The 25,646-nt window shown below is 42.3% G+C and overlaps 1 protein-coding gene across 1 annotated transcript; it reads right to left on the reverse strand.

Moving 5' to 3' along the window:
• Positions 1–22,749: 22,749 nt before the first annotated feature.
• Positions 22,750–23,629, reverse strand: LOC308258237 (ADP-ribosylation factor-like protein 10; the record flags this gene model as incomplete). The annotated part of the gene is made up of 1 exon (XM_080688592.1): positions 22,750–23,629. One exon carries the CDS (start codon positions 23,627–23,629, stop codon positions 22,895–22,897), a length of 735 nt encoding a protein of 244 aa, XP_080544718.1. The 3' UTR covers positions 22,750–22,894.
• Positions 23,630–25,646: the final 2,017 nt, after the last annotated feature.

A 25,646-nucleotide genomic window follows, 5' to 3' on the forward strand; every position in this document is an offset into this window, starting at 1 on the left:
ACAGAGAAGAGAGAGGTGTGTATGAATTCGGAGCAGGGCATTGGAAATTAGATATATAAGTAGGGTGAAATTTTAACAGGGGGTAAAAAGAAAGAATAGGGAAAATCTAAGGCAGGAAAAAGGTAAGAGAAACAAGACAACAAAAGGGCAAAAGTTAGGAAGAGAGTGATGGCATAAAGATAGAGTTGAGATAGAGTAGAATGATGCTAAAGGAAAGATGAAAAGAGAATGTAGAACGCTAATCTCAAAGTCAAATAAAGAGAAAATAAAATGACACTTTTTTAAAAAAAGGTAAAATAGTAGTAGTAATAATACTGATTGAAAATAAAAATGTAATAATTAAAAAGGTAAAATCAAGTGAGGAAAAAAGAAAAAAAATTAGTTTCTTAAGTAAAAGATGAAAAAAAAATGTACAGTAGTGAAGGTCATTCACTTCCTCTATTGTTCTGTTTGGCACACCTGTTTCCCAGTCAGGACAGTATTGCATTTCCCTGCGTTCCACTGCTCCTCAGTGTTGTAAGCCAGTCCTGATTTTTAAGCAGGCGGTGTGTCTTACTTTCTTGTATTCCTTAATTTGTGATTACACAGGAGTCAATTCGTGATTCAGCCCCTGGGTGGCAGTGTTTCTGGGTTGACTTCCAGTTCTATGGGTCCTGTGTAGCCTCTGCTTTAGATCCTGCTTTCCCTATGGCACTCAATACCGGTTTGTGGGAGTGGGCTGCCCCAGAGCTGCTTCTCTGATGGTCACTCCCTGCTCTGATCCCCAGGTTCCAGAAACACAACTTTCCCCTGCAGTCTCCTAGGGTGTCCCCAACTGGGTGATCCTATGTATTGGGCTCAGTAATCAGAAACAAGGAATCAAAGAGGAGAAAGCGCTAGTGTGTGAACTCCGGGTTTGCTACTAAGCCTGTGCAATCCTCTTCCCCCCCTTGTATCCAAACAGCTGGCACACTCCCAGAGTTTTTTGGCTGTCCTTCTGCATCAGATCAAAATGGGTTGCTTTTTAGAGATCCCCTCTGTTAGCAGCTCTGAGGACCCACTTCCACATTCATGGATCATGACAGCCCCAACAGTCACGGATTTTTCTAGGCTCAGTCTTCCCCTGGTCCTCCAGCTTCCACAGTGCACACGTTTCTCTTTCCCGCCAGGAACAGAGACCTCACCTTATCCCAGGTGAAATCTGACCTTTCCGTGGTGGAATGTAGAGCTCCTCTGAATCCGCATTTTTGCACCAATTGGGGACCGGTGTTCTGGGGTTCGCAGCTGTTTGGTGGGTGCCGCAGTTGTAGATTTTCAGGTTTCCAATAACATCCACTTTCCCCTTCAAGATGGCGCAGTCTCCATGTCCGAGCCGGTGGCTCCGGGGGGGAACCCAGCAGCAGTGGGGGCTGCCCGGTCAGGGGAACCTCGTCCAGCAGTCCCCCACCTTCTCCTGGATTATAGCTGTCCCTTAACTCTCCAACAGACACTCCTTGTGCGACCCTCAGCTGTTCTTTCTATCTGCTCCAGGACAAGGCTTGGGACACGTCTTTCTATTCCACCACCATTTTGGTTCTTCTATTGGTCATGTTTTCTTATCCAATCCGTTACCCTATGTCTTTTGATTGGGGCATTTAATCCATTTGCATTTAAAGTTTTTATTGATAGGAACTTGTTTGTCGCCATTTTTATTCTTTACCCCTGTGTTCCTTCTTCGCTTCCTATTTCTTCTTTTTACAGCAGACCCTTTAGCATTTCTTGCATTGCTGGTTTGGTGGTAATAAACCCCCTTAGTCCTTTTTTGTCTGTGAAGCTCCTGATTTCACCTTCAGTTTTGATTGATAGCCTTGCTGGGTACAGTATTCTTGGATTCAGACCCTTCCTTTGCATGACTTTGTATATTTCATTCCATTCCCTTCTGGCCTGATGTGTTTCTGTTGAGAAATCAGTTGCTAGTCTGATGGGGGATCCTTTGTAGGTAACCTTCTGTCTCTCTCTGGCCGTTTTTAAGGTTCTTACTTTGTCGTTGGTGTTTGCCAATTTAATTATGATGTGCCTTGGCATCGGTCTTTTGGGGTTCATTTTGTTTGGGACTTTGTGAGCTTCTTGGATTTGTGTGGGTTTTTTCTTCCCTATATCAGGGAAGTTTTCTGTCATTATTTCTTCAAACAGGTTTTCTATTCCTTGCTCAGTTTCCTCTCCTTTTGGCACCCCTATTATGTTGATGTTGTTTTGTTTCATGTTGTCCCAAAGTTTTCTTAGGCTCTCCTCCTGCTTTTTAATTTTTTTTTCTAGAAGCTGCTCTACTTGGGTATTTTTTCCCATCTTGTCTTCTAGCTCACTGATGCGGTCCTCTGCTTCTTCTAGTCTACTCTTGATGCGTTCTGTTGAGTTTTTTATAGCAGTGATTCTGTTTTTCATTTCTTCTTGGTTCTTCTTCATTTCCTCTTGGTTCTTACATATATTGTTGGATTTGTCTTCCATTCTTTTCATCCACCTTATGACCATTTCTCTGAATTCTTCCTCTGGCAGGTTGCTTGCCTCCATTTCGTTTACTTCCTTTTCTGGTGATATCTGCTTTTATTTCATATGTGGGCTGTTTCTTTGTCTCCCCATGATCTCTCTTCTCTGGGTGTCTGGTAATGTAGTTCTCTCTTCTGCATTGATTTAAAGGCACAAAATACAACACAACAAGGTACAACACACAGGTCACTGAATACAAATGTATTCACAATATTAATAACCCCAAATAAAGGTGACCATCAGAGAAAGGCAAATTAGAAGATAGGAGAGAAAGGAGAAGAGAAAAAAAGAAAAAGGAGTGCAAAACGGAAATTGGGAAAAGGAAAAAATAAGTAAGAGAGAAAAGAGAGAGAATAAGAAAGAAGAGGGAAAAAACTATATATATGGGGAGAAAACTCCAATAGAACAGCCACTAATCCCAACCAATGCCAGCAACAAGTACCTTGAGATGAATGCAACCTCAAAAAAGAACTAATGTCAAGTGAGTTGAGGGAAAACAGAAGCAACAAACAAACAAAATGAAAACAAAAGAACCAAAAGAAAAGCAAAACAATCTCACAAAGAAGCATAAAAAATCGATATAATCAACAATCAAGCAAACAACAGAAAGACAGAGAGAAAAAAAAATTGGATAGTGAAGACAGAGAAGAGAGAGGTTTGTATAGATTTGGAGCAGGGCATTGGAAATTAGATATACAAGTAGGGTGAAATTTTAACGGGTAAAAAGAAGGAATAGGGAAAATGTAAAGCAGAAATAGGGTAAGAGAAACAGGACAACAAAAGGGGAAAAGTGAGGAAGAGAGTGTTGGCATAAAAGTAAAGTTGAGATAGAGCAAAATGATGCTAAAGGAAAGATGAAAATAGAATGTAGGACACTAATCCCAAAGTAAAATAAAGAGAAAATAAAATGACACTTTTTTAAGAAAACATAAAATAGTAGTAGTAATAATACTGGTTGAAAATAAAAATGTGACAATTAAAAATCAAGTGAGGGAAAAAGAAAAAAAATTAGTTTCTTAAGTAAAAGATGAAAAAAAAAAAGTGCAGTAGTGAAGGTCATTCACTTCCTCTACTGTTCTGTTTGGTTCGCCTGTCTCCTAGTCAGGACAGTATTGAAGTTCCCTGCGTTCCACTGCTCCTCAGTGTTGTAAGCCAGTCCTGATTTTAAAGCAGGCAATGCATCTTTATTTCTTATATTCCTTTATTTGTGTTTACACAAGAATCAATTTGTGATACAACCCCTGGGTGGCAGTGTTTCTGGATTGACCTCTGGGTCTATAGGTCCTCTCTAGCTAGCGTTTAGATTTTTTTCCCCTGTGGCACTTAATACCAATTTGGGGGAATGCGTTGCCCCAGAGCTGGTTCTCTGATGGTTATTCTCCGCTCCAATCCCTCAGTTTCAGAAAAACAACTTTCCCCTGCAGTCTCTTAGAGTGTCCCCAATTGGGTGATCCTATGTATTGGGCTTAATTATCAGAAGCAAGGATTTAAAGTGGAAAAAAGGGGGGGAGAAAAATGGCGGCGGAATAGACAGACGTGTTCCGAGCCTAGTCCCGGAGCAGAAAGAAAGAACAGCTGAGGGTCGCACTAGGAGTGTTTGTTGGCAAGTTGGGGGACAGCTGAACTCCAGAAGAAGGTGGGAGACTGCTAGACGGGCTTCCCCTGACCTGGCAGCTCCCACTGCGGCTGGGTCCCCTCCCGGAGCTGCGGGCTTGGACGCGGAGTCGCCGCCATCTGGAACCGGAAAGTGGAGCTTATCGGAAGCCTGAGAATCCACAACTGCAGCACCCACGGAACAGCTGCGAGCCCCAGAACAACGCTCCCCAATTGGCGCAAACACACGGGTTCAGAGGAGCTCTACACTCCACCACGGAAAGGTCAGATTTCGCCTAGGATAAGGTGAGGTCTCTGGTCCCAGCGCGAGAGAGGAACGCGCGTTTTGCGGGAGCTGGAGGACCAGGGAAGTCTGTGCCTAGAAAAATCGGTGGCTGCTGGGGCTGGCGTGATCTGTGAATGTGGAAGGGGGTCCTCAGAGCTGCTAACAGAAGGGCTCTCTAAAAAGCAACCCATTTTGATCTGAAGTGCAGGGACACCCTAAGAATTTCAGGGGTGTGCTAGACTTACGCGCAGCCACAGAGTGCGCACACTTGGGCTTTTTCCTCTTGAAATTCTTGCTTCTGATTACTAAGCCCAATTCATAGGTTCACCCAGTTGGGGACACCCTGGGAGACTGCAGGGGAAAGTTGTTTTTCTGGAACCTGGGGATCGGAGCGGGGAGCGACCATCGGAGAGCCAGCTCTGAGGCAGCCCACTCCCACAAACCGGTAGTGAGTGCCACAGGGAAAGAAGGCTCTAACACTCCCTAGAGACGCCATAGATAAACCCGGAAGTCAATCCAGAAACACTGCCACCCAGGGGCTGAATCACAAATTGACTCTTGTGTAATCAAAAATAAAGGAATACCAATTAAGACACACCGCCTGCTTAAAATCAGGACTGGCTTACATCACTGAAGAGCAGTGGAACGCAGGGAACTGCAATACTGTCCGGACTGAGAAACAGGCGTGCCAAACAGAACAACAGAGGAAGTGAATGACCTTCACTACTCCACATTTTATTTCTATTTTTTATTTTTTTATTTTCATTTTTTGCATCTTTTACTCAAGAAACTAATTTTTTTCCTCACTTGATTTTACCTTTTTAATTATTACATTTTTATTTTCAATCCGTATTATAACTACTGCTATTTTATCTTTTTTTTTTTTAAGTGTCATTTTATTTTCTCTTCATTTTACTTTGGGATTAGTGTTCTACATTCTATTTTCATCTTTCCTTTAGCATTGTTTTACTTTATCTCAACTCTACCTTTATGCCATCACACTCTTCCTAACCTTCCCCTTTTCGGTGTCCTGTTTATCTTACCCCCTTCCTGCTTTAGATTTCCCCTATTCTTTCTGTTTACCCTCTGTTATAATTTCACCCTACTTACATATCTAATCTCCAACCCCCTGCTCCAAGTCCTTACACACCTCTCTCTTCGCTGTCTTAACTATCCAAAAAATTGTTTTTCTCTCTGTCCTTTTGTTGTTGTTCGCTTGAATGTAGATTATATCGAATTTTTATGCTTTTTTTGTGAGATTGTTTTGCTTATTCTTCTTTTGTTTATTTTTTTTTTGTTTAGTGCTTCTGTTTTCCCTTGCCTCACTCAATATTATTTGGTGTTGTAGTTTGTATTAATCCCCAGGTACTTGTTGCTGGCATTTGCTGGGATAAGTGATTGTTCTATTGGAGTTTTATCCCCAATATATATAGTCTGTTTCCCTTTCTCTCTTAGTCTCTTTCTTGTCTCTCTTACTTTTTTCTTCTTTTTTTCCCTTTTCCCAATTTCATTTTGACACCCCCCTTTTTTTTCTTCTTCTTTCTTTCTTTTTCCTCTTCTTCTTTCTCTACTATCCCCTAATTTGCCTTTCTCTGGTGGTCACTTTTATTGGAGGTTATTAATATCGTGAATACATTTCTGTTCAGTGCCTTGTGTGTTGTACCTGGTAGTGCTGTATTTTGTGCCTTTAAATCAACACAGGAGAGAGAGAACTACATAACCAGACACCCAGAGAAGAGAGACCATGGGGAGACAAAGACACAGCCCTCATATGAAAGAAAAGCAGGCATCACCAGAAAAGGAAGTAAACGAAATGGAAGCAAGCAACCTTCCAGAAAAAGAATTCAGAGAAATGGTCATAAGGTGGCTGAAAAGAATGGAAGACAAATTCGACAATATGAGCAAGAACCAAGAGGAAATGAAGAAGAACCAAGAAGAAATGAAAAAATGACATCGCTGCTGTAAAGAACTCAATAGAAAGAATCAAGTGTAGACTAGAAGAAGCAGAGGACCGCATCAGTGAGCTAGAAGAGAAGATGGGAAAAAATACCCAAGTAGAGCAACTTCTAGAAAAAAAAATTAAAAGGCAGGAGGAGAGCCTAAGGGAACTTTGGGACAACACGAAACAAAACAACATCCGCATAATAGGGGTTCCAGAAGGAAAGGAAGCTGAGCAAGGAATAGAAAACCTATTTGAAGAAATAATGACAGAAAATTTCCCTGATATAGAGAAGAAAAAACCCACACAAATCCAAGAAGCTCACAGAGTCCCAAGCAAAATGAACCCCAAAAGACCGACGCCAAGGCACATTATAATTAAATTGGCAAACACCAACGACAAAGTAAGAATCTTAAAAGCGGCCAGAGAGAGACAGAAAGTTACATACAAAGGAACCCCCATCAGACTAGCAACTGATTTCTCAACAGAAACTCATCAGGCCAGAAGGGAATGGAATGAAATATACAAAGTCATGCAAAGGAAGGGTCTGAATCCAAGAATACTGTACCCAGCAAGGCTATCAATCAAAATTGAAGGTGAAATCAGGAGCTTCACAGACAAAAAAGGACTAAGGGGGTTTATTACCACCAAACCAGCAATGCAAGATATACTAAAGGGTCTGCTGTAAAAAAAAAAAGAAATAGGAAGCGAAGAAAGAACACAGGTGTAAAGAATAAAAATGGCGACAAATAAGTACCTATCAATAATAACTTTAAATGTAAACGGATTAAATGCCCCAATCAAAAGACATAGGGTAATGGATTGGATAAGAAAACATGACCCATATATCTGCTGTCTACAAGAAACCCACCTCAGAAAAAAAGACGCACACAGACTGAGGGTGAAGGGATGGAAAAAGGTTTTCCAGGCAAATGGAACTGAAAAAAAAAGCTGGGGTAGCAATACTTATATCTGACAAATTAGAACTCAAACTGAAGGACATAACAAGAGATAAGGAAGGCCACTTCATAATACTAAAGGGAGCAATCCGACAAGAAGAAATAACTCTGGTAAACATCTATGCACCCAATACAGGAGCACCCAAATACATAAAAAAACTCCTGGAGGATATCAAGGGAGGGATTGACAGCAATACAATCATATTAGGAGACTTTAATACCCCACTATCACCATTGGACAAATCCTCTAAACAAAAAATCAGCAAAGAAACATCAATCCTAAATGACTCACTAGACCAGATGGAACTAACTGACATCTTCAGAACATTTCACCCCAAAGCCACAGAATATACATTCTTCTCAAGTGCACATGGGTCATTTTCAAAGATAGACCATATGTTGGGACATAGGCAAAGTTTCTTCAAATTCAAGAAGATAGAAATCATATCAAGCATCTTCTCAGACCACAGTGGCATAAAACTGGAAATCAACTACAATAAAAACAACCCAAAGAAATCAAACACATGGAGACTAAACAGCATGCTATTAAACCATGACTGGGTTACCAGAGAGATCAAAGAAGAAATAAAAAACATCATGACAAGAAATGACAATGAAAACACTACAATCCAAAATCTATGGGACACAGCCAAAGCAGTCTTGAGAGGGAAGTTCATAGCTCTACAAGCCTACTGCAAAAAACAAGAAACAGGGGTAATAAATTACCTAACCCAACAACTCAAAGAGTTAGAAAAATAGCAACAAGAAAAGCCCAGTGTAAGCGGAAGGAAGGAAATAATAAAGATCAGAGCACAGATAAACGACATAGAGACCAAAGAAACAATACAAAAGATCAACAAAACCAAGAGCTGGTTCTTTGAAAGGATAAACAAGATTGATGAACCTCTAGCCAGGCTCACCAAGAAGCAAAGAGAGAGGACCCAAATAAACAAAATCAGAAATGAAAGAGGTGAAATAACAACAGATCCCGCCGAAATACAAAGGATTGTTAAAAAATACTACGAACAACTCTATTCCAACAAACTGGACAACCTGGAGGAAATGGACATATTCCTAGAAAAATATAACCTTCCAAAACTCAATCAGGAAGAATCTTAACAGCTCAATATGCCAGTAACTATGGAAGAAATTGAAGCAGTCCTCAAAGAGCTTCCGGCAAACAAAGCCCGGGGCCAGACGGCTTCACAGGAGAGTTTTACCAAACATTCAAGGAAGAACTAAAACCTATCCTCCTCAGACTATTCCAAAAAATTCAAGAGGAAGGAACACTTCCAAGCTCATTCTATGAAGCCAGCATCACCCTAATACCAAAACCAGATAAAGACAACACAATGAAGGAGAATTACAGGCCAATATCCCTCATGAATGTAGATGCCAAAATCCTCAACAAAATTCTAGCAAATCGGATCCAGCAGTACATCAGAAATATCATACACCATGACCAAGTAGGGTTTATCCCAGGAATGCAAGGATGGTTCAATATCCGAAAATCAATAAATGTGATACATCACATAAACAAATTGAAAGATAAAAATCACATAGTCATATCAATTGATGCAGAAAAAGCATTTGACAAAATCCAACACCCTTTCTTGATAAAAACTCTCAACAAGGTGGGAATAGAAGGATCATACCTCAACATAATAAAAGCTATATATGATAAACCCACAGCTAACATCATACTCAATGGGCAAAACCTAAAACCATTTCCCCTAAGAACAGGAACAAGACAAGGATGCCCACTCTCACCACTCCTGTTTGACATAGTACTGGAAGTATTAGCCATTGCAATTAGACAAGAAGAAGAAATAAAAGGCATCCAAATTGGAAAAGAAGAAGTAAAGCTGTCCTTATTTGCAGATGACATGATATTGTACATAAAAAACCCGAAAGACTCTATCAAAAAACTAACAGACTTAGTAAATGAATTCGGCAAGTTAGCAGGATACAAAATTAACGCCAAGAAATCTATGGCATTTCTATACACCAACAGTGAACTTACAGAAAGAGAGACTAAAAAAGCAATCCCATTTTCCATCGCACCAAAAAAATTAAGATACTTAGGAATAAACCTAACCAAGGAGGTAAAAGACCTATATGCGGAAAACTACAGGACACTGAAAAAAGAGATAGAGGAAGATGTAAACAGATGGAAGAACATACCATGTTCATGGATTGGTAGAATCAACATCATCAAAATTTCCATACTACCCAAAGCAATCTATAGATTCAATGCTCTCCCCATTAAAATACCAACAGCATATTTCACAGACCTAGAAAGAACTCTCCAAAAATTCATCTGGAATTAAAAAAGACCCCAAATAGCCACAGCAATCCTGAGAAAGAAGAATAAAGTAGGAGGGATCTCAATACCAGATTTCAAGCTGTATTACAAAGCCACTGTCCTCAAAACAGCCTGGTACTGGCACAAGAACAGACATATAGATCAATGGAATAGAATAGAGAATCCAGATATCGACCCAAACCAATATGCGCAATTAATATTTGACAAAGGAGGCATGAGCATACAATGGAGTCAAGACAATCTCTTCAATAAATGGTGTTGGGAAAATTGGACAGATACATTCAAAAAAATGAAACTAGATCACCAACTTACACCATACACAAAAATAAACTCAAAATGGATACAGGACTTAAATATAAGACGGGAAACCATGAAAATACTAGAGGAATCCACAGGCAGCAAAATCTCAGACATATGCCAAAAGAACTTTTTCAGTGATACTGCCCCTAGGGCAATGGAAGCCAAAGAGAAAATAAACAAATGGGACTACATCAAAATAAAAAGCTTTTGCACAGCAAAAGAATCCATCAACAAAACAACAAGAAACCCCACTGTATGGGAGAACATATTTGCAAATGGTATCACTGATAAAGGTTTAATTTCCAACATCTACAGGCAGCTTATAAAACTTAATGAAAGGAAGATAAATGATCCAATAAAAAAATGGGCAACGGACCTAAATAGAATCTTTTTGAAAGAAGACAGAAGGAAGGCCAAGAGACACATGAAAACATGCTCAAAGTCACTTATTATCTGAGAGATGCAAATCAAAACGACAATGTGATACCATCTCACACCTGTCAGAATGGCTATCATCAACAAATCAACAAACGACAAGTGTTGGCGAGGATGCGGAGAAAAAGGAACCCTCGTGCACTGCTGGTGGGAATGCAGACTGGTGCAGCCACTGTGGAGAACAGTATGGAGTTTCCTCAAAAAACTGAAAATGGAACTCCCATTTGACCCAGTAATCCCACTCCTAGGAATATATCCTAAGAAACCAGAAACACCAATCAGAAAGGATATATGCACCCCTATGTTCATAGCAGCACAATTTACAATAGCTAAGATTTGGAAACAGCCTAGGTGCCCGTCAGCAGATGACTGGATCAGAAAACTATGGTACATCTACACAATGGAATACTATGCTCCCATAAAAAAGAAGGAATTACTACCATTTGTAGACACCTGGATGGAATTAGAGAACATTATGCTAAGTGAAATAAGGCAGTCAATGAAAGAAAAATACCACATGATCTCACTTATTTGGGGATAATGAAAAACATTATAAACTGATGAACCAAAAGATAGTTACAGAGGCAGTAAAGCATCAAACAGAGTGTCTAATTACAGCGGTAAGGTTAGGGAGAGGTGGGGGAAATAAGAGATCAACTGAAGGACTTGTATGCATGCATATAAGAGTAACCAACGGATGCAAAATATTGGGGGGTGAGGGCAGGTATGGGAGTGGGGTGTGGGGGGGCAATGGTAAGATATGTACACATATAATACCTTAATAAAAATTTGAAAAAAAAAATAAAGTGGAAAAAAAAAGAGAGAAAAAACAAAAAAAGAGCCAGAATAAGTGTGCGAACTCCGGGGTTGCGCGCAAGTCTGTGCAGTCTTTTTTTTCCTCTTGGGTCTAAGCAGTCGGCACACTTTTTAAAATTTTGGGCTGTACTTTTTGCCCAGATAAAAATGGGTTGCTGTTTAGAGTTCCCTTCTGTTAGCAGCTCTCTGGACCCCCTTCCACATTCATGGATCATGCCAGGCCCAACAGCCACGGATTTTTCTGGTCGCAGACTTCCCCAGGTCCTCTAGCTCCCACCGTGTGCACATTTCTCTCTCCTGTCAGGACCACAGACCTCACCTTATCCCAGGCGAAATCTGACCTTTCCATGAGGGAGTGTAGAGATCCTCTGAATCCGCGTGCTTGCGCCACTTGTGGACTGGTGTTCTCGGGTTCGCAGCTGTTTGGTGGGTGCTGTAGTTGTAGATTCCCAGGGCTTTCCAGGCTTCTGATAACATCCACTTTCCCTTCAAGATGGCGCGGTCTCCGCATCTGAGCCAGTCGCTCTGGGAGGGAAGCCAGCTGCAGTGGGGGCTGCCCGGTCAGGGGAGCCCCGTCCAGCAGTCCCCCACAATCTCCTGGATTATAGCTGTTCCTCAACTCACCAACAAACAGTTCCTGTGTGACCACACACTCTCCCTTTGTTTTCTCACTCACACACTATCTTACAGTCTGCCTTCCCGTCAGCAGCCATCTTCTTTCACTACTATTACTTTTAACTCCTTATGGTGACTGGGATTAGTTACTGGTTTTATGCTAGAGGATTTTCCTAACATAGGTTAGGCTATTTCTATATTTCATTATTGCTGTATTCTAGGGCTCTTTACAAATCAATGGAAGCTTTTAAAAGACATGAATATTTCTAAAGTGTTTTAAAGGAAATTTAGAGGGTCTCAAAAAGTTACTGTCATATCTCTGCAGGCAAATTTTAATTTGTATCTGTAGTAGGATTTACCTTCCAGTTACAATTGATTTTATTTTTTTAATTTTTAATTTTTTTAATTTTTAATTTTTTTTAATTGTTTGAAGTATTACAAATAGTAGTACATATGCCTCCTTTTTTTTCCCCCCATTGACCTCCCTCTGGCCTCCCCTTCCCCCCAGTGCATGCCTTTACCTGCCCCACCTCCCAGTGTCTTGTATCCATTGGTTATGCTTATATGCATGCGTACAAGTCCTTTGGTTGATCTCTTACAGCCCCACCCCCCAACCTCCTCTGCCTTCCCGTTATAGTTTGACAGTCTGTTCAATGCTTCTTTGCCTCTGTATCTATTTTTTCCCCCCATCTCTTTTCTTTAAAAAATCTTGCCTCTGCAGACTAGAAATAAACATATAATAACAAAAAATGTTTGAGTCACAATTTCAATGTCCAGTAGTTCTGAGTCCCTGTTTCAATGTCAAACAGTTCCTTATGTGTACATGTCAGCAATGATATCTGGATGGTGGGCACATGGTGGCAATGCACATGGTGGCAATGCAGGTCCGACCCTCTGTGGTTTGGTCCTAGGCAACCTGCTGAGTCGCACAGCTGCTGACTGCTAGCATGGCAAGGCGTTGTCAGCGTCTTCCATCTCTGGACTGTTTCTCCTCTTGTCTTCGTGGTTGGAGCAGACCTGTCAATTCCTCTCTGTTGCAGGAATCCACATGGTCTTGGAGTTGTTTTCTGAAAATATACAAACATATTCTCGACCAAAAGTTAATAAAGGAATCTTTTCTATATAATTGATTTGGGATCCCTTTTATTTTTGCCCAAACGATTTTCCTTTGTCTTATTTAGACACCATGTGTGTTTTTCATGGGTGTCTTGCTGTTAGCATTCCAAATGAAAATTAATTTTGTAAAGTAAAAATTTTCTAGATGTAATTTACTTATAGGATATTTTTCCTTACATGATATTACCGTACTATCCCCCCTTTTTTGATTAGTGGAGGCTTTTGTAAATTTTTAATGTAGTCTTGATAACTTTAAATTTTAATTTTTTGCACAAAAATATGACTGCTTTAGTTTCATTGCATGTTCAGGAATTTTACCATGAGATGAACTACCAATAGAAATTTTAGTTACCACTTTAGGAACAGCTTTTTGTCCAGTACAATTAAATTTTCTTGAATATTCACTTATTTCAATTAGCCTATTTAAATTAATCTGAAAACTTGATTATTATTTTACTGTCAAATTTAATACTCTACCAACAATCTTAGTTTACCCTGTAAAAATTAGTGGAAAGGATTATTTGCATTCTTGAGTAGGCCCTGAGCATTCCTGGTGCTAGGCTGGATTTAGATATAGGGCAGCTGTTGTTGGCCAAGTCTCTGTCTGTTACGTGGGTTCCAATTTGAGCTGGGCCAAGTCACTGTCTGTCACCTGTGTCCCGATCTGAGCTGGGCGTGGGAAACAAAGCAGCCATGAAGGCAGGAGACCTCCCTCAGATGGGGTGAGGGTTCAGGCCCCTGCAAGGTTGGGGGGAGGTGAGGGTCTGTGCCCCACCTCTGTTGATCCCCAAGTTCTCTCCTGATGGCCCCTCTGTGACTGTGCCTGTCTTAGGTTGTTCCTTCCCTGAGGAATCTTACCCGTCTCTGGCTAACCAGTCATCCTCCGGGGCCAAGCAGGGTGATGTGAGGTTCAGTTCTGTCTCCTTGGTAGCCTATGCCTACGTGGCCTCCATGCCCAGCACCTGCCTTGGGATCCCCTGGTCTGATGGCGGGGCCCCAGCACTGATCACATATCTTGGGGAACTCAGGTTTCTTCTCCAGGGAGGGCCCAGCTCACACGATTGGGCGAGAGACAGATCCATGGTACCAGCCACGACGAGGCTTCAAGCTCAGCCTGAACAGAAAGCTCAGGCAACAGCTGAGGGCAATTGGATTGTGAGAAGAGGGTCCCTCTTGGCACAAAAGGCAAGAGGGGCCAATCTAGAATGCTCAAGTGCCTTCCCAGTGCCTTAATTCCTTCTGAAAGGGATTAAATCCTTTCATGTCCCTTTTTTTTTTTTTTTTAAATTGCTGCCAAACATTCCAAGAATTAGTTTGTAAGTTTGTTTGGGATAATTGTACAATATGCTGTTGTAAAATATCTAAAATTATAATGAAATTGTAGAATAATATCATGTAAGGATATTATTTGCTCTAGGCCATGGCAATTCAATTTCAAACTGGCTGTCAATTTCTTTTTGTAACTTTATATACAATTAATTTAGATAATTGGTCAAACACTTGTTGAACTCCTAATTTGCCCCAGATTCTGTGCTCAGCAGTTGGAGGTAGAAGAGGAAGGAAAGTCCTGCCTTCCCTAGGGAAGCTCACTTTTTATGAGGGGGATGTCCCTGGAAGCAGTTGATACCATGTAATAAGTAGTAACGCAGGTGTTTGAGAGTAGAGAAAGGAGAAGTTGTGCAGTGTGGCACAATACTGGTCCCCAAGTGGCAGAGGTGTCCTGGAGGTAGATGGGAAGTGGGGTTAACCTTGCTGTGAAAAGGAGGAAGCAAAAGGCCTGGTGGTCAGAGAGAGCAGCATGAGTGAGGCAGGGTCCTATAAGTGTCGTGTAGCTTAGGGAGTAGCATTCTTTTTTTTCTTTTTCTTTCTTTCTTTTTTTTTTATTAAGGTATTATATGTGTACATATCTTACCATTGCCCCCCCCCACCCCACTCCCATACATGCCCTCACCCCCCAATGTTTTGCATCCGTTGGTTACTCTTATATGCGTAGATATAAGTCCTTCAGTTGATCTCTTATTTCCCCCACCTCTCCCTAACCTTCCCGCTGTAATTTGACAGTCTGTTTGATGCTTTACTGCCTCTGTATCTATCTTTTTGTTCATCAGTTTATACTGTTTTTCATTATCCCCAAATGAGTGAGATCATGTGGTATTTTTCTTTCATTGACTGGCTTATTTCACTTAGCATAATGTTCTCTAATTCCATCCAGGTGCCTACAAATGGTAGTAATTCCTTCTTTTTTATGGCAGCATAGTATTCCATTGTGTAGATGTACCATAGTTTTCTGATCCAGTCATCTGCTGACGGGCACCTAGGCTGTTTCCAAATCTTAGCTATTGCAAATTGTGCTGCTACGAACATAGTGGTGCATATATCCTTTCTGATTGGTGTTTCTAGTTTCTTAGGATATATTCCTAGGAGTGGGATTACTGGGTCAAATGGGAGTTCCATTTTCAGTTTTTTGAGGAAACTCCATACTGTTCTCCACAGTGGCTGCACCAGTCTGCATTCCCACCAGCAGTGCACCAGGGTTCCTTTTTCTCCGCATCCTCGTCAACACTTGTCCTTTGTTGATTTGTTGATGATAGCCATTCTGACAGGTGTGAGATGGTATCATATTGTCATTTTGATTTGTATCTCTCGGATAATTAGTGACTTTGAGCATGTTTTCATGTGTCTCTTGGCCTTCCTTCTGTCTTCTTTCGAAAAGATTCTATTTAGGTCCGTTGCCCATTTTTTTTTATTGGATCAGGGAGTAGCATTCTTAATATCATGGAAAGTATTCTCTGAGGTTCTCTTTGGAGTAATGTAATGATAGTCTTATTTGAACATGAAGGGAGAGTTGAATTCTCAGAGTTGTTTGATCTGTTTTTGGATGTGAGAGAATCTTAAAACAATACTCTTTAATCCTCTAGGTCAGTGGTCGGCAAACTCATTAGTCAACAGAGTCAAATATCAATAGTACAACGACTGAAATTTCTTATGAGAGCCAAATTTTTTAAACTTAAACTATATAGGTAGGTACATTGTTATTAAATTAATTAGGGTACTCCTAAGCTGGCCTTTGCTAAAAACTCAAGGGGCTAAAGAGCTGCATGTGGCTCGCGAGCCGCGGTTTGCCGACCACTGCTCTAGGTAAGGAAACTGAGGGCCAGAGAGACCTCTTGTCCCTTAACTTGTGAGCCGCAGGCCAGTCCCTGCACACACACACCTCTGCCTGAGATACATGTGTTTTGTCACACTGTCTCCTGAACTAACATTTATTATTGGCTTTCATGGACTTCAATAAGATGCTCTTGCTTCAATATTACAGAAGGCAGTATGTCTTAATGTAGAAAACAAATAGTAGAAATAGAAATCTCGGCAGTTTTCATTTCTTAAGGAAAAAAACAACAACACTGAAATCTTATTTTAAATGTTTTACATTATTATAAAGGGAATTTATCATAGGTGTTTGCCAAGTTGGATTATAGGTAGTATGTCAAGGGCAGCATTTTATGACCCCTTCCTCAATTCTCATCGTTGGAAGTTAGAGCATGTAATGGGTTTAGTGCAATAATGGGTATTGCACTAAAGCAGTTCATAGAGTATGAGAACAATTGTAATGTTTAATTGTTTGACATTTTAACCAAGGAAAAACACACTTTTATAGGTTTAACTTACTGTGATATTTTCTTCTATTCCCCTTCCCCTTCAGGTGTCTCCTGGTCACCTTAGGGAAAAGTACAGCTCATGTGCTACTTTATATGTTGACTACTTGATTTCTCAGTCTGATCTGAGAATCGCTGTGCAGTGGTGAGTACAAATAGGGGACAGGCCCCTTATCCTGCCCATATGTACTTTCATTTGATTGTCCTTTTCAGTGCTCAGGTTAAAAAACTGGTGTCAATTATATATTGATTTCCACTTCCATTTTAATCTTAGAGTGGATGGAAGAAGGGAAACCCACTTAACAATTAAAAAATCCCCCCAAAAGTATTTATCTTTACTTGAGACATTACTGTTTCTAAGACATTGTTGAACACAAGAAAGGAGAGGTGTGTTTTACTGAATGTTTCTGGAATAAAGTATTTCTTCATGAGAAATGGGCCTAAAACCATGTGTACTGCCCTGGAAACTGCTCTTGGAAGAAGGGACAGCTTGTCCCCTACTGGCTGGCACCAGAGTGTATCTGCATTTACAGTTCATTGGATTGTGTCAGATTTCCCCCATCATACTTTCGTTCTTCCTGCACTATTTCTATATTGAAATGCACTCTCCTTCCAGGAAAAATGCATCAAACCAGTCTTAAGGGACAATTTTTCAAGATAATTTCTTTGAGGGTTAAATTTGTTCAACTGAGGTTTTAATTTCATAGATGTATTAAATTTAGTTATATATGTATGTATAGATATATAAACATATCTTCAAGACACTATGTTGATCCATATGTAACAAAATCAGAGCAGGAAAACATGAGAGAGATGAAGTTTTGGAAACATAGTCAGGTTTACGCTTAAGCAAACATAACAGTGTCATCATGATGAACACTATTCATTAAATTATGTGAGTTCATAGTCCACAACTGGAGATGCCCTTTGAAAACACCCTAATCGGAAACCTTCAGGCTTATTTAAGAGCAAAAGACAACCAAACTTGGATCTAGAGCTTCCTGAATCCCATTGGGGTTGTCCAAGGGTCATTATCAGTGTCTCCCTGGGATGTGAGGGTTGACTTTCCAGAACACAGTTGGGAAATGCTACCTGAAAACATTAACATCCTCATTCCTAGTTTTATTTTTCAGTCCTGAAACATAATTTATTTATAAACTTAATTTTGTTGGTATTGTACCAACTTTTTGGCTAATTATCATTAACTTCTACTTTAATTAAAAACAGCCAGTTCACAATCATAATAATGTAAGTTTCTTCTCTCATAGCAACAGTTGAGATCAAATTGTGTCTCAGCAAAACTTGATCCCATTTCTCTCTAAAGTCCTGTGCTTTGGCACCTATCTCACAATCACTGAGTCTTTTTCTTCAGTCTGGCCACTAAATCTGGGAGTAAAAAACCAGTCCTTTCTGGCTGCATTCCATAGCTTCTTTGAGTTCAGAAGAGTCTGATGTTACAATATATAATTCAAAACTAGTTTTGAAGATTAACCTTGCTCAGACAAGTGAGTGTTATGCTTTTTTCCTCCAAATTCATCTAATTTTTGAAGACTAGTAAGTTTTCATTTGTTCTCATCAGGTTTTGAAAATGACCATTCAATACACTTACTATTGGTAAAATAAAGGTTTCCTGAGAATATTAATAGAGCTAATTGTCCCTTAGAAATGGTTTTGAAAAAATGTCTATTATGGGGTAATAGTGCATTGTCCTCAATGGGATCAGTGAGCCTTATTAGAATCACGTATGCAGCTTTTATCTAAATGTGTCTCTAAACACATGCATTCCATTTCTCTTCCCCCAAAATACTCTCTCACTTCTCACAAGCCTTCTGATAAGCTGAGGAAGGATGGAAGGCATCTTTATGTGGAGAAAAGCATCTGTGATGGTTTTTATTTTAACCCTAATTCATGTGTTCTCAAACTTTGGTGCACTTTGCAATCACCTGAGAAGCTTTCAAAACAACCCCAGGTCATACCCAATGCCAGATGAATCAGATCAACTCACAGTGGGAGAAGGCAGTTTGTAAAACTCCTCTGATGATCCCAATGCACAGCCAAGTCTGGGAACCACACTGACTGGTAGGAGGAAGAGAACTGCTTCTCACTCTTGGTGGGATCTTGAGGAAGTCAGTTTTAAGCCTTGGTTACCTTCTCTGTAAAATGGGTTGTTGAATTAAATAGCACCACAAGTTCATTGGCTCTTTTCAGCTTCTGTATTTCAAATTCTGTGATTTTAAAATCAATTTGAAGATGAAACTGTTTGAAGCACTATACAAGTACCCATCTTTGATGCTAGCAATGCTGCAGGCCTTTTTACAAGTGCTAATATTCTATAACTGCCAGGGTGTTTCTGCATCTAGAAGGGTTCAGGAATCTGGAGAAGGGGCTACGAGTAAATTAAATAAACTAGATATGAAATATAAATTTGGGAGGCATTTTTCGGGGGAGCTAGGGAAGGCTTAGCTTTAGTAGCTGAGTTCCCCGAGTCTCTGGACCCTTAGCTTTTTATTAACACATTTTTCACTATAGCAAAAGCAGATATACATATTAAAGGTAAGGTTTGGTAAACAGTAGATTATCAGGTTGGGGGAATTGCCTTTGGCTGTTCCAGCTGCAGGTAATAACATGCAGATTTTCAGCCCTGCTGAAAGAGTCCATTCAACCTTTTGAGGACTTCTCGCATTTATTATGACACTGCTGGAATTACCCTCCACCATATAACCTATTTATAAAATTCAGATTTGCTTCCCTCAATTATTTTGAGCTTCATATTAGACACTGAGAGCAAAGAGGAAAAGCATGGAACTTAATCTACAGCACCCCTTTGTTTCATGTTACACAGCATCTGGGAATAACTTAGGGATATAGTAACTTACACAGTATCTGAGGACTTACATCTGCTCATTAAAATGATATTTAAAGTAATTTGGAAATAAATGTTACTAATATTACACTGTGTATTACTTGCTGCATTGTTAGTACTGCTAATTTTAGAATTGTTAGAACTATTGCTTTTGTGGGTTCTAATATTTGCCATTACATTTTCTAACAATCATGTAAAAGTGACCTTAAATGGTTCTGTTTGGTAGAGAGCATTCTATTTACCTTTATGGAAATGACAGACAATTTTGGGCAGGTGGAAAAACTGCTGTATGGCTTAAATTGAAGCATGTGCACAAATAGATCTAACTTGTTCAGGGTGAAAGGTTCTATGGGTAGAAGGGCAAATGACAGGGGAAGTGTGTAATATCTTATGTATTATAATAATCACCGGAAACATGTCTTCTTACTGAATATGCCCTAGCATTTCGGTTTTCTAATTTTGCTAAAAGACAAAGAACTAGAACCAAGGTGAAGAGTGCCCATGCGATACTGTTCTGAATGAGGATTTCATGGCCACTGGGCAGCTGGGAAGGTCTTCCCCCACCACAACCCTTTTATTTTTATTTTTTATTTTTTTTATTTTTTATTTTTTTCTGTTTTTGGCATTTATTGTGTAGTACCTCAGACACCGCCAGCACCCCATCTTCTGCCGTCTGCCCTTGGTGGCCTGTGGGCCTGGGTGCAAGGCACAGGCAGGACAGCAAGGCCCTCTACTTCCAGATCTTTGATGGCAAACCTCCCCATCCCTTAGGGCCTCATCTCCTGGGGGCAGCAGATGGGGAAAAGTTGGAGGGTCCCTTTTCAGAGCTACTAGAAAGGACTCTGAGGACGTGTGAGCAGAGAGCAAGCATGAAGCCCACTGCTCACTGCCCCCGCTCCGAGGTCGGGCAGCTGCGCGAGGACCACACCACAGGCGAGCTTCAGCATCTGGTGCGAGATGTTGGCAGTTGCTACTAAACTACATTAAGAACAAAGTTTTTCGAAGGCAAGTGGGAAGGTTTCATGGAAAACCCGATGCTTCCTTCAGGCAGACAGGCCAGAGTTAGATTTTCATCAGCACTTCCGCAGAGGGTTGTGTGGGGGAGCAGTGAGGACTGACTCTGTCCATCAGCACAAGCTCACGGCGGGCAGTTGTGGGCACCAAGAGGTGCTAGAGGCTTCTTGGGATGGGCAGTCAGTCCAAGGTGGTGGTCCCGGCAGCCTCAAGAGCCCTCTTGCCCAGACTATCCACATGTGCCAGGTCTGGGCAGGTTGGCCCAGACACCTCCTACCTGTTCCCACGCGTAGATAGGTCAGAGCTGTAGAGTCAGGGCAGTGGTGGGAACAGGGTCACCCAGACTGGCTCAGGAGCCTCACTGTGATGAATAGCTCCAAGTAATGCCTGGTTCCCAAAAGCACTCATTTGGCTCCCGAATCAGTCACAAGGCCAGGCAGCTAGCTGTTCTTAAGAAAGCCTGCTGTCCTGCTTTGCCCAGTCAGGTCCTGGAAATCAGAGCACACGGGCCCGGCGGCACTCTGCTTCAAGTACGGGCCAGCAGCCCCGCACAGGAGCACAGCTGTCAGCCACAGGCGTGCTGAGGCTCGCCCACAGGCCGCCGGAACGTCTGTATTCCATGCAAGCGTTAGCGTGGTGGCAGGCTGGCCCTTCAGCGCCCCTCAGCAGTGTGTCTTCTGATGCCACTGGGACCCTTCAGTTCTGAGTGGTCTTTAAAGGTACCTCAAGTACATGTGGTTGAACTCTATTCAAGTTCACCTCTCCCTACTAGGGACTGATACTCATAGACCACAGGCAGATCTCAGTGAGGAGAAAAGGGTCCCTCGCCAGCACTGGTTCCAAAGGTAACTTTCCAGCACTGGGATCCAGATGGGGTTCATAGAGCACAGAAGTGGAAAGTCAGAGAAGGTCCAAAGGCTACTCTACAATCCAGGTTGTTCCTTAATTGTTTAAAATAAAGGCAGACAAGTAGCTGCTTAATGCAGAACGTTAATCCGAAGCCCCAGAGTGAGCTACTCTTCCGTTCTGCCTCCCTCCTCCCCCTCTTCGCGCGCCAGCTGAAGGATTGAGCACAAAGTAAACAAATGAAAGGAAGGCACGGACCCTGTTCTCAATGAAAAAGCAAACAGAATTGATAAAAAATAGTCCTTTTGTGGCCATTGGTTATTCAGTGACCCTGACAGACCAAAGGCTCCTTCCTCTTGCCTGCACGAGAGAAGTGTCGGTGCAGACAACATGGTCCTGACTGGCTGGTCACTAGAAAGAGAATCACGGAACGTGCACTGGAGAGACCACCAGAAATTCTGGCCCACGCTGCGGTGGCCACCCACAGGCGCGGGAAGGCTGAGCAATGTGCCCCAGGCCACCCTGCTGGCTGGTCGCTATGTCCCATTTCTTTACCTGGATTTACATGATTGAAATTTCCTTTCCCAGAGTCCTCTGTTATCTACACAGAAGGGATCTGACATATTGATGGAGGTACAGTCCATGTGGATCAGTGTGAACTATCCTGGTATCATTATAGTCAAAGGGCGGGGGGAGCTACAGCTTTGGCTCCTTGACCTGCCTAACCTACCACTGTCATTAATGCTTCCAGCCATTTTCCTCAAAGATCCAGACTTTCCATTGACAGTCATCTGGGGTTTTGATAACAGCACCTAGAAACAGAGGCTAAATCTTTGGCCTGTTCCTTTTATAAATAAATAATCACATTGCAGTTCTAGATCAAGGCCCAGCTCTGGTGGATAGTCTTCAGTCTTCTCAGGAATGGGACTCTGGTCTCCCCCACTTACGGAAACCTGGTGCTGGCACAGTTAACACAATAGCAGCAGCTTCTGTCTCCAGACGTGGCATGGAAATTCAGTGTTTCTGGTTAGGGGGTGACCACCACTTACCCTGCAGTCATGAGAGGGGAGTGGGCTAGGCCTTAGGGAAGCGGGGAGGTTGCAGATCCTTGCTAGGATCGCCAGGTTTGTCCTTGCACTTCTTATCTCTGATGCTAGGAAATGCATCTCTCAGTTTGCAAACGCAAACACACACACACACACACACACACACAGAAATCACCTTCCTTTTAAAATGATGGCCCCGGGGCCAGAGGGGAAGAGACTGGTCAAGGCCACAAGCCAGATGGGCAGAGCTGGGGCTGGAGGACCACGAGGAACTGAGCCAGGGTTCTCTGGGTCCTGCCTAGAACCTGTCTGCCAGGAGGGGCATGAAATTGCCAGGAATGAACAGCCTGACTGTGAGCGCTTTCCTCAACCACCAGAACCTGCAGGGAGGGGAGCACTGAGCCCACCCTCTGCCCCATCCCACTTCAGCCCCAGGGCCACCTCACCAGGAAGGCTTCGGCGTGGTTCTTGGCCCTGATGAGGGCAAGGAGAGAGGGAGGTGCTGCCACCAGCTCCTGCCCCAGGCCCAGGCCAGGGATGAAGGAGCAGGAGCAGCAGGGCTGGTGGGTGAGCAGGCGTGCCAGCCTAGGAGAGAAGCTCCAAGAGTAGTTTCCAGATGTGCACGGTGCCAGGGTCTTCAGATCCGGGTCCCACAGGGGCGATGCTGGCCCCCAAGAAGAAGACCTCCCGCTGGTTGTCAACAGCCTGCAGACCCAGCTCCTGCTGCAGCTCCACCATGCTCATGGCCTCGCTCAGGTCCTGCTTGTTGGCCACCACTACGACAGGCAGGTCAGGGTCCTTGTCCAGCAGCTTGTGCAGCTCCTGCCGGGCCCAGGGCAGCCGCAGGCGGTCAGCCGAGTCCACCATGAACACCAGCACGTCCACCTCGTTCACAAACTCCTTCCAGTAGAAGCGCAGGTTCTGGCTGCCACCGATCTCTAGCAGGTCCACCTCCAAGTCCTTGGTGGGCAGCCGCACGGAGTTGAAGCCCCAGGTGGGGATGTGGCCTTCCAGCGGAGACTTCCCGGACAGCACGCGCAGGAACGTGTTCTTCCCGGAGCCATCCAGCCCCAGCACCAGCACCTCGCGCTGCTCCAGCTCCTCCAGCGCCGGCTCTTCGTCCTCCTCGTCTTCAGGGTCCCACTCGTCCCACTCGGGGAGGCGGGCGGGCTCCGCGCCCCACCAGCCCTCGCCGCGGTCCCAGCGCCACTCCCGTCCGCGGCCGAAGTAGGTCTTCCAGAGGATGAAGAGCACCGAGCCGAGCAGGGCCGCGGCGCCGCCCAGCGCCAGCACCAAGGGACTCAGCGGCCGCGGAGCCATCGGGCCGGGCAAGGGGCGCGGGCGCGGTGCACAGGCCGAACCAGCCGGCCGCCGAAGATGGCCCCGCTGCGACTCCCCACCACAACCCTTTTAAAACATGTCTTCAGCCCTGACATAAAGTCAATTGTTACTTTTTCTTTTCTCCACAGCCTGGCATTAGCAATATATTACCACATAAAGAACAGGTGAGTTTAAAACCTGTCTTGTTATTATAGCTAATAAACTTATAAGATATAAAGTTAGTTTTAGGTTTTAAACTATACACGTTATTGGAATAATCTATGGTGCTTTTATTACATTACTAAAGGCCCGATGCACGAAATTCGTGCAAGGGGCTTGGCCCTCACAGCCCCTGCTTACCTGGGCCCTCACAGCCCCAGCTTAATCCAGAAAGTCATGCAGAATGTTGTCTGGAAGGTCGTTCGGTCATCTGGTCTAATTAGCATATTACGCTTTTATTATCATAGATTGAAGGGCATCACTTGTTTTTGTCTTAGGACTCTTAATGCTTAAGTATTGAGGATCCCAAAGAAGATTTGTTTATGTGGGCTATATTGATATTTACTGTATTAGAAATTAAAATTGAGAATTTAAAAATAAATTCCCTGTATGTTGAAACATGGTTTTTATAGCAATATTGAAATTTTGAGCAGGATACTGCTTTGTTGTGGGGGATTGCCTTGTGCTTTACAGGATGTTTAGCAGCTTCCCCAGCCTCTCCTCACTAGATGCCAATAGCACCTTCTTCCCAGGCCTCATTGTGACAACAAAAATGTCTCCTCCATGGCCGAATGTTTTCTGGAGGACTAAATTGCCCCTGATAGGGAGCCATAGCATTAACACAATTCTTTATAAAAGAGAATCATTTTCCACAACAAATAGGCCAAGTGGAAATTATGTCATTTATTTACATTTTGCAAATCTCCTTATGTCTGGTTTAACAGAAGACAGCTGATTCTCATGTCCACCCTGTCTTCACTCCTTTGTGATTACTTCAGTCATCTCAAAGATTTATTTTGAATAAACAATTGAAGACCCAGCCTCATGTAGCTTTATGGGCATATTTTTAAAGCCTTCAGAAAATTGTGTATATTCTTTGATACTGTACCAAAAGTCCACAAGAGCTGGTTTCTTAAATTAGTTACCTGAACTGGTACTAAGGTCTCTTTTAAATTAGTACCCATTCATATATCTTGTAGCTGAATGAGTCTTTTTACTTGTAAGTAATTTTGTATTATGCATTTGTCATTTGGAAAGTATTGGTCCACATTTCTGTATACAGTATCAAAACTCACTTTTGTTAGTTAGCGTCATTATTACCACCACTCTTCCCAAAAAAGGTACAAGTTTTCCCCATTCTTGATTTTCAGCTTGATAGCTGGAATTGTGCAGTAGGCAAGAGATGTATAAATTATTTTCTTTGAAGTGACAGGCTCACTTTTCAGCTTTGAGGTTATGACACTTGTACTATCAAATAAAGATGTTATTCTATGAAAACAGTAGCACATTCAGCGCACAACTAAGTTAAAGTCCAAGTGCTTTTCCTTAACACACCCACATTTCAGTATGCAGAAGTGCTTACTGCATACTTCCCCTTACTCAGCATATAAAAAGAAGGATCAATATTTAGTAGCATTATTTATTGTTAATTCTTTATCAGAGATGTGCTTTAGTAGATTTGTTTTCAACAAGTGGCAGTGAAGAATAGAATGACTACTACCACAGGGCAGGACCCCTGCCTTGATTCTTGCTCAGAAACCAGTTTTACTGACTTGCTTTTATGCAGTCATTGCAAATGTCAGTGTAAATGCAGGCAATGTCTTAATATTTCTATACAAAGAGTTTTGGCCTCATGGGTCTCCTGAAAATGGTCTAGTGGAACCACTGAAGCCTGTAAAACACTCTGGGAGAAACACTGTGTAAATGAGCAGTGTAGTAGTATGGAAAATTAAACTTAAAAAAAGAAGAAGCCTGGTTTCCCTGGCACAGTTGGTTGGAACATCGTCCTGTACACGAC

The sequence above is a fragment of the Plecotus auritus genome (genome assembly GCF_963455305.1).
Source record: "Plecotus auritus genome assembly, chromosome: 1".
NCBI lineage: Eukaryota > Metazoa > Chordata > Mammalia > Chiroptera > Vespertilionidae > Plecotus > Plecotus auritus.